We start from the raw sequence: 9,437 nt of genomic DNA, 5'->3' as shown, positions 1-9,437 counted from the left end.
TTCTTATGTACATGCAATTTATTATTTTACGAGTTTTATCTCAATTGGTCGTACATGTATTTTAATGTGTTTTTATACTAAATTGATTTATCATGTTTTCCACTTGCATTTATATGGTGTCTTGTTTTTATGCCCTTTAACGTACGATTCTGGAAATTGTGGATCTTAACATGCACATGGAACAGATTCAATAAATTGATATTAATTTAAAGGTAAATCCTTAAAAGTTTGCCGTGTGTGAAGCACCTTGCAATCTGTTCAAGTCTGAGTTAACCCAAAAAGGCACCATTGTACAGTGAATTAGTCTTTACCTTGAAACTAACGGAAAGTTTCAAAAATTCCGTAAAAACTAGCTGATTCCATTTTATAATTTAGAAGATGGAAGTAACATCAACAGTTTTACATAGACCCAAGTGGTTTTGCAAAAGATTGTTTATTTATTTAGTATGAAGCTTTTATACAGATATTTTAAAATGCAAAAAATACAACTTTGAATTGCTTAACAATAACACAAAAATTTATGTCAAGACATTTCACATGACAAAAATGAGTAAAAATGTACGAGTATTTTGTACAAATTAAACGGTATTACATTTGAATGCAAGTTTTGTAACATAAAGTGCGTTAATAACTACTAATATCTAATTAAATTATATATCTCTACTACATAAATAAATATATTATCAACAAAGTACTTAAGTAATTTATTTCAGTACTGGAGGAAATGATACAAAATAGTGATGTACTAACAGAAACCAAATAAATCGGTACATATTTCATGTATGATAATTGTTACACTTCAACTCCATCGTCCTATATAAATGTCTCAATTATAATTGAATTTATCTTAACCGCAGTCAAATATTTTTAAAGTAATCTAATGATTTTAGATATGATGTATAAATACTAAGAAATGAAGATTCTTTGTGGTAAAGGCACTGGTTTTTTAATGAACACGTGCTAATTCTAGCGGTACCCAGTTTTCTTAATGAGAGTATGCATTTACCGATTTCTTTGGTTTCCTCGTTACGGTTCTACAAAATGCATCAACAATACATAAACACTACATTCACATCTCGGTTACCTACACGGTAAGTGCAACCACGATCATACAAAAAAAGCGTCAGTCATGGAAAAATAATTTAAATCCATAGCTCTTGATTTTTTATGTGGGTAAGTAGAAATTAAACAAAAACGTGGAAAAGCTTCACAAGCTAATTCACACCCTGACAATTTTTTGTAAAACGGTTTAAGCACTTTTGAGGAAAGTACAATTTCGACATTTACAAATAAAAGATAAAACATTTATGAAAATATAAGCTGTCCCGATCATACATTGGTGGACATCATGAACAATCGTGCCTCACAGGGTTATACATCAAGCACTATTGTTTCCCATTGACATAATTTTTGTTTAACTTATTTAAAGCAAAAAGGAAAATTGATTTAGCACTTAACTACAGAATTACACATTTTATTTTCTTCCGCTTATTTTTATCCTTTCCCCTGCCGTTGTTGGTTTTGTTCTCTTCCATCTTTCGAGCGCGAATTTCCCTCATTAAATCGAAAAATACCTAGCGAGTAATGTCATTAGAATCAAGATATTTCGTGTTTAAATCGTACTTTGTCAACATGTTCCCTGGTTTTCGCAGAAGTTTCGACGTATGTCACTCCCCACTGCTTGGCTCGATCGCTGGCTTCTTGGTAAGTTACTTTTCTACGTTCTTCGAGATCACATTTATTACCGACTAATAAAAATGGAATGTTTTCATCATTTTTTACTCTCAAAATTTGTTCCCTAAAATAAAAGACACGCAATTAAGTTTTTTTTATTTTACCCAGTAAGAGATTTATTTAATACTCAAATATGATGTAGATTGTAAATATGTGATTAAAATAAAATTAAAAAATTCTTTTATTTTTAATGTGTGGGTCGGGTTTCAGACGAAGGTACTTAACAACGCCACCCACTACACACTTAAATTTCAATTTGAACCTCGAAACTTCTTGATCATAGCTGAACTCCCACTCACTTCGCCAAGCTGACTGGCAACATTTTTATATATTTTGTACTATTTATTCAACAATGCAGTATAATAGCTCCATATAATGCAATGCAAACAGTATTCTAATAGGTAAACCATATTAGCCAGTAGATTCTGTTTATTTCACCCCTTGCTTGAGTGCGATGATTTCACCACATCATTTAATTAGGTAGGTACGTCTTCTTTACAAGTCAATGTTTCTTTTAAGAGGTATGTCCCCAAAGTTTCATCACTTCCTTAATTTTCTTCTCCAAAAACCACAAAATTTAGAAGCATGGAACAGCTTTGTCCACGTTCTTTGGTGTGCTCTAGACTTTATAAACATTTGTCCTAAATTCCCACATTCATATCGTGGGGCCACGATAAAAACCCCCATCTCAAAAAAATTAGGTATATCTGGGAATCCTTAAACATAAAACACTTGATTTCAATGACAAAATATGTATATGTTACCGGCAAACGGTAATCTGTACAATTCAAGTTGCCATACAATCACTTTCCCTCCTCCGAGAACTAAACCTTTCTACAAACCATCTCCAGAATATCACCCCTAATATTACCATCAAACCATCAAACTATGGCAGTCAAAACTCGTGAATATTGATCTATCCTTGAACAAATACAAGAAAAGTGACATTTTCCTAATATCTTAGCGTACATTATTTTCAAATCATTTGTTTTTTTTGTATATTGTTTGTTTCTACTGAGAATGTTTTTCTCTCTTTCTTTTTGTTCTCACTTTTAGCGTTTATTACTATTTTAGAATTAACCAACTTTTCTTTATGTATTTTTGCGTTTGTCCTGTAAATGGGTTTTCTGTTGGGCAAATAAAGCATTATTATTATAACTAATGTCTATCAACAATTATTTAATGAAAAACTGAGCACCGCATATTCAAATCACTCGCATATATACCTACACAGAGCGCTCCAAAAATGACCATTCTACATCAGCAGCCATTCTTCTAACTAATCAAGAACTCTTATACCAACTACACAAAGCAAACTCCATCTTCACAGCAGAAGCCGAGGAGCCTTTGCAATAGAGAAAGCACTTGATCACATAAATGAAACACATCAAAACACTGGTCAAAACTATCTAATTGTATCAGACTCCATGAGCGTGCTAAAAGCGGTCAGCAACCTAGGAAACAAAGCGCCCATTATAAGAACAATTCAGAAAGATCCTTATCAGCTGCAATAAAAAAGAACAAATATAACTCTAATGTGGGTACCATCGCACGTTGGTATTCTCGGCAATACACGGCCCATGAAGATGGCTTCAAAGTAGGTATTATAACAGGAACAGATTTCATAAGACATACAATCTTTGAAATGTTCCTTCAGCTCAATAACAATTTGAAACTTATAAACAATAACAAACTCTTAAGGATAAAACACGAATTCGTAGAATGGAGCACTTCAAACCAACGAAATCAAACGCATGAAATTGCAGTGAAACTTCATAGTGGACATACAAAGTTAATAAAGAAATTAGCATTGAAATCCCTATGGTGCGTAAACCGTTTTCTGTGGTACCCAAAATTACAAAATATTGCTACCAATCCACCTAATTTGTGGCCAGTGGCTACTTCTGCATGTGGTCAAGGGGAGCATTTTTTAAATTTGTTTTGAAAATACAGGGTATTTCCATGATTCTTGAACAAAATTTGATTCCCTACAACCATCCCCACAGGTAACGAGCTAGAGAAAAAGTTCTAGCGAAAACGAGAGTTTCTTGAAAATTGCTCAACTTCAAGAAACCGTGGCCCGTATGAATAAAAGTAAGCAAATGCTTATACTTACAAAATTCAAAGTAAATACAAATAAATGTACAAAAACAAAATTCTAGAAAACTTTATGAGCTTTCGATTTTGATGAGAAATTTTTTTCCTACGACCCCCCGTTTTCAGGATATAGCCGAAAAACTGCAAAACTATACCTTCAAACCCCAACCCCACTCTCCGGTGGCACCGAAATCGCTCGAGACTCTATTACACAATCATCAGAGGACCCTCAACCAAAAAAAAATTGGAACTACACAAATTATTTTTTCTATTTGCCGTTTTTGGCATAGAATGACTGGACTAATAAGTAATCTAATATGTAACACATTTAAATAATTAAATGTTTTTTTTTGTTGTTTTTTTTTAAACAATTTTATTTGTAATACATATTTTAATGTTGTAACCTTTTCTTAAATACATAATATTGTCTGTCATTTAAAAAAAAATAATAATTTAATATGAAACACAACTTGCAATTTAACATTTATTTTATCTATATTTATGAATTAGATCAAGTAGGAGAGGGAGGGGGAGAGGAGAGCTTGTCACCAGATGTCTTTATTCTGATTTTGATCCTCTAGTTCACAGTACACCCACCAGGATCCGCCAAAATACCATACAAACGTCATACAAATTTGTAACATTGCTGTTGCAATTTTGAGAAGGCGTTATTCTGGGGATTGACCAATATACATTGTCAAATTGTGACCGTATAATAGTAAATGTCCGTTTAATTTAAAGATTCGCGTACAAATCTACGGCGCAACGGTATAATAAGTATAAAATATAACGTACAACAGTATTCTAGGGTTAATCATTAAATTGAGTATGACATTTCAGTGTGTACCTACCGTCACTTTTTGTCTCGCGTCGCTTTTTCTCCCGTGACACTTTACTCCCTTATATGAATGAGAAAACACGTTGAGTTAATCAACGGAGTAAAATAAATATGTTTTTACCTGTGAGCTACTCTGATGAAATAGCGCGAACTATTCGTTACACTCGTTGGTTTACTGGCAATCAAAGACCAGAAAAGCAACTGCTAATTACTTAACCCACTCAGTAACTAATATACAGATGGATCTAAAACTGCAAACGGAGTTGGTAGCGTTGTAGTCACTGAGGGAATAGCACATCAATGGAGTTTAGACCCTAAGTCGTCGGCTACCTTTGCTGAGCAATACGCCATGCTGCAAGCGATGCTGTACTGTTACATGAGTGATACCAGAATGTTCTTAATCGTGACAGACTGTAACAATGTACTAAATGGTATATCTCAAATATACCCTTCAGATCCGATGAACATAAAATGCCAATCCGCATTAAATGTAGTACGCGAGGGAAGTCAATTAAATTTGTATGGGTCCCCAGCCATGTTGGCATTCCAGGAAATGAGCAGGCAGATCAAGCTGCATACCAAGCTACATTTAATGAGCAAATTGATGTCGAATTTGTGGTGGCAAGTGATATCACGAAATATCTGAAAGAGAGGTACACTATGGAATGGCAGGAAAAATGGGCACGCATCAATACACATCTTTCTCAAATAAAACCCGCAGTAAAGGATTTATTTACATTGCAACATCCATCAAGGGAGGAGAATGTAAAGATGCACCGCCTGAGGATAGGGCACACCAAAATAACTCACCAACATTTACTTAAAGGTAGACCTCCTCGGTACTGTAACCACTGCAACATAGCCCTTACAGTGATGCACATATAGCTATTTGCGAGGCTATTTGTGTATTAAGAGCGCAAAATGATATATTGTCGATTGAAAGAGACAGTTGACGCGCGACGAAGGAGCGCGGCAATCTCTTGAAATCGACAATCAATTTGCGCTCGAATTACACACAAGATTTTTTCTACAATCGAGCAGTTCACATATTTCCAGAAATTTAAATTTTTCACTCAAATCATATTAATCTTATGCCCAAATGAAAGATGTCATTTACTCGTTGTCATTGGATACTCTGAGCAATGCATATTTGATTTATAGTTAATAATTGGGAGAGCGAGCGTTTTTTTCTATTTTGTCGCTTATAAGCGAAAAAGATGACGTTTGCGTTGTCAAATACGAGCGCAAATGCCTACTTTGGATATCGATTGTAGAAAAATAAATGATTGCCCACTATATGTCGTTGAACGCGTACGTCATAACATTATGCCAAACTACGTTACAAACTTCAATTCACAAAATGCAAATAATACCCTCGCCTTCTTAAAAGGAATTGGTATATATATCGACATATAGCACTGTGCATATATGTACCTGTACTCTATAGCGTGCAATAAAGGGGATATGTCCTTGGCAGTCAAACCCTTAAAAAAAAAATAAAAAAAAAATAAAATAAAATAAAAGCAAGTTAAATAGTCATTATACAAAAATAATGACGAGAGCATATTTTCCTAGTAGTAGTAGTAGTACTACAATGTCAGTTTTTCATATAGTGTGTGTGGCGTAGTTCAGTTGAAACTGGCTGTGGTGCCGAGGGTCCCTGGTTCGAATCAGGGTTCGGGCATGGATATTTGTAAATGTATAGTGGGTTGGGTTGGTAGAGCAGCCTTGGATGAAGCCCCGCCCACTCAAAAATGAAGGCAAATAAATAAATAAAGTATCAACAAATACATTGTCAATTGTAAAATACCTTATTTTACTACATATAATATCCAGTTTTGAAATAGTTTTCTCAAACTTGAAATATTACCTAATAGTGGAACGCTCGGTGGAGCGTATACAAATATAAAAATTTTTCAAAACCCACTTATGGATGTTGCCGCGTAACACAACCGTAAATGATGATTAACGGTTAAGTATAGGCTATAGCAGTTAGAAGCCGATGGAACAGACAGACGAACAGACAACGGAAAATCGAGCACATAAGTGTTACTTCAACTTCGTTGTGTTACGCTAAAAAATTTGATTTAAATGCTTTCATAAATAAGAAACTTGGGAATACGCCCGCACAAAATCAAATTTTGAAAGTGGTGTTAGATTTACTTTTTTTCCAAGTGCCTATGTATCAAATTTCATTTAAATGCTTTTGTAGATGAGAGGGTTGACACTACGCAATACGCATGCGCAAAACAATATTTTGAAAACGTCGTTAATGCACTTATATTCGTAGTGTTTATATATAATAGTTATTTAGGTATTAACGGCATAAAAGTGATGTTTATATCCTCGAGGGCGACGAGTTAAAAAGCTCGAGGTCCGATAGGCCCAAGAGTTTTTTAGTCGCCCGAGTAGTTTACGCCTGTGGTACATACAAAATGGTATGTCTTACAAATAGTTTTCTTCGTCAAAGTAAATATTTGTTTACAAAACAATTCATTATGTTTGATCAAGTATGCGTGGTTCGAATTTGTTAATGTGATTGAAATCATCCAAACGTCAAACGTAATTTTAAATAATTCAATTCTTCATGAATGAGGAAGAACATCCAAAAACTATTCGAAATAAGGCCAATCTTGTGAGCTAGTAGGTATTGACATTTAATAATTGACGTTTCTAATCTTCAATGATCTGCAAATATTTGTTTGTTTTGTCATTAAGTATAAATAAGTTACTATGGTGATACTTTATGCCCGCGCATCACAGATATAAAATGTGCTATGATATGTTAGTAAGACATAAATTTCTACTTATTTATACAGGCGTTAAACCGAATTTTTGACACTGCGCATGCGCGAAACCAAAAATATCGGTACGCACGGAATCCTTGCACCAACCCCTTTCAAATGGGCCCCATATTGCCCAAATCGGTTCAGTCGTGTAGAAGGAGTGCGCGTGACAGACGGACGGACGACAAAGTGCAACTAATCAATCAATCAAATAGCAATTTTTCACTTTGAGGAAAATATGTACGCTAAAAAACAGTTTAACAGTTTTTAAGCACATGACAGTGTATTCGCAAAAGATTTATATACAATCAGATATTACGCCGCAATGTCAAGTTCCCAACCATATTTGTGCATCTATAATGACGTTGGCATCTAGTGGTCTGTGGTCATGAAAAATGGATTAAATTCACTTCTTCTCTTCGCCATAATGCGTAAGTGTGGTAATCAAAAATACACCAAATTCACTTTTTGGCTATTGAAACAATGAGTCTGATTGTTTCCCCAACAAGATCGATATATAAATAAAGATTTTGACATAGGAGCCAGTACCACTAGTGTTACACACTCGAAGTTTATATCTGGGAAGTTGTCGTAGTAAATGTCCACCCTTTTTTCCGCCGCCCGAGGAGTTGCTATAGGACCCAGAAAGTTGAAAGCGGAATGTTCACCTACAGGACAATATAAGCTGTTGTTTGAAACTTAGTATATGCCCCTTGTAGTAGACAAACAACACACTCTATGTTACAGACAGTTGGATAGACCGATTGAAATTTAGCGCATTTTCACCACCCGCACGTTAGTAACGGAAGTATTGCATTGGGGCAAAAAATGACGCCCCACTTTTTTGACGAAAGTACACGTTTTGAAGCACCAGGAATCCGTACGCTGCGCCCCTCCGCCCTTTCTACGATACGCCACTGCAAACTGGTGTTATTTGCTTTGGTGATGACACAACATTACTGTGATATGCTTGGCGCTTTAATCATGTGGATATATGATCTCATGTTAAGTGTATGACAAAATAAAATGTGCCGTCTAGCCTAAGTACACAAATAGATCTTACCTAATGCTAACATGCAAGCCAACGAATCAGCGGCATTATCATCCTATTAAGGATGAACTCGAGATTACTTTTTAACACACAGGAAAGATGATTTACTCTATGTGGTTATGCGGGGACTACCGCAATTGCAAACATAAAAATCTATTTTTAACAGAGATGAGTAAAAGGAAATTAACTTTTTAAATAATTGTAATTAAACTCTCGTCCTAGTTCCACCAACCTGCAGCTAGTTTATATAATAATGTGCAATTGTTACAATAACAGTTTGCTCTACATAATGTAATCTCACCTGAAATCTTGGGTTGCTTGAAAACTTTCATCTTCCGTTATAGAAAATATACACAAAAAACCCTCTCCACTTCTAAAGTAGTTATCCCTAATCGCAGCGTAATCTTCCTGACCGGCCGTATCTAATATATCAATTTGTACTTCTTCCCCGTCAAGTAAGATCTTCTTTCGATATGAATCGGCTTTGGTAGGTTCATAATCTTCGACAAATTCGTCATACATGAACTGTAGAGTCAGTGCCGACTTTCCTACACCACCGCTCCCTACCATAATCACCTTATGTAGAGCAGGCTGTGTTACTGGCTTTTTAGACATTTTTCCTGAAACACACAGCTGATTAGTATTGTGATTACAATTTACAACTACCTGTTCCCATACAAAACTAAAACAAGTCATTGACCTAAAACATACCGCACTGAATTCTGCTTGTGCAAAACTTACCCCTTTATTTTACGGCGGAATTGATAATTTAACTCGGGTTTTAAAGTCGACTCCAGAAGCAATCAGCCTCACCTTTATTTTCGAGAAATTTTGCCCTATACACTGCCGCAACTCTACACATTACTCACGCTTACGCTTACTCCCTCCGATCCGCTGTTATTCAAAATTTCGACTGAAAGTGTCTAGACAA

General features: G+C 35.1%; 1 protein-coding gene across 1 annotated transcript; it reads right to left on the bottom strand.

Annotated features, from left to right (window-relative positions):
• Nucleotides 1–1,233: 1,233 nt before the first annotated feature.
• LOC116175706 (ras-related protein Ral-a) lies at nt 1,234–9,431 on the bottom strand. The gene is made up of 4 exons (XM_031493950.1): nt 9,248–9,431; nt 8,808–9,126; nt 1,624–1,798; nt 1,234–1,574 (listed from the first exon to the last, which is right to left on the bottom strand). The coding sequence occupies exons 2-4, from the start codon at nt 9,119–9,121 to the stop codon at nt 1,458–1,460; spliced, it is 606 nt and encodes a 201-aa protein (XP_031349810.1). The 5' UTR covers nt 9,122–9,126; nt 9,248–9,431; the 3' UTR covers nt 1,234–1,457.
• Between the last annotated feature and the right edge of the window lie 6 nt (nt 9,432–9,437).

The sequence above is a fragment of the Photinus pyralis genome, unplaced genomic scaffold (genome assembly GCF_008802855.1).
Source record: "Photinus pyralis isolate 1611_PpyrPB1 unplaced genomic scaffold, Ppyr1.3 Ppyr1.4_LG7, whole genome shotgun sequence".
NCBI lineage: Eukaryota > Metazoa > Arthropoda > Insecta > Coleoptera > Lampyridae > Photinus > Photinus pyralis.
This window is presented reverse-complemented; position numbering and strand designations above follow the sequence as displayed.

Bases quoted from the DNA above. Each gene is read 5' to 3' on its own strand.
- LOC116175706 (XM_031493950.1), bottom strand. From the start codon at position 9,121: ATGTCTAAAAAGCCAGTAACACAGCCTGCTCTACATAAGGTGATTATG. The intron at 1,799-8,807 runs GTGAGATTACAT...CTTTTATTTTAG, and splicing joins CAAGCAACCCAAGATTTCAG to GGAACAAATTTTGAGAGTAA. The intron at 1,575-1,623 runs GTACGATTTAAA...ATTACTCGCTAG, and splicing joins CCAGGGAACATGTTGACAAA to GTATTTTTCGATTTAATGAG.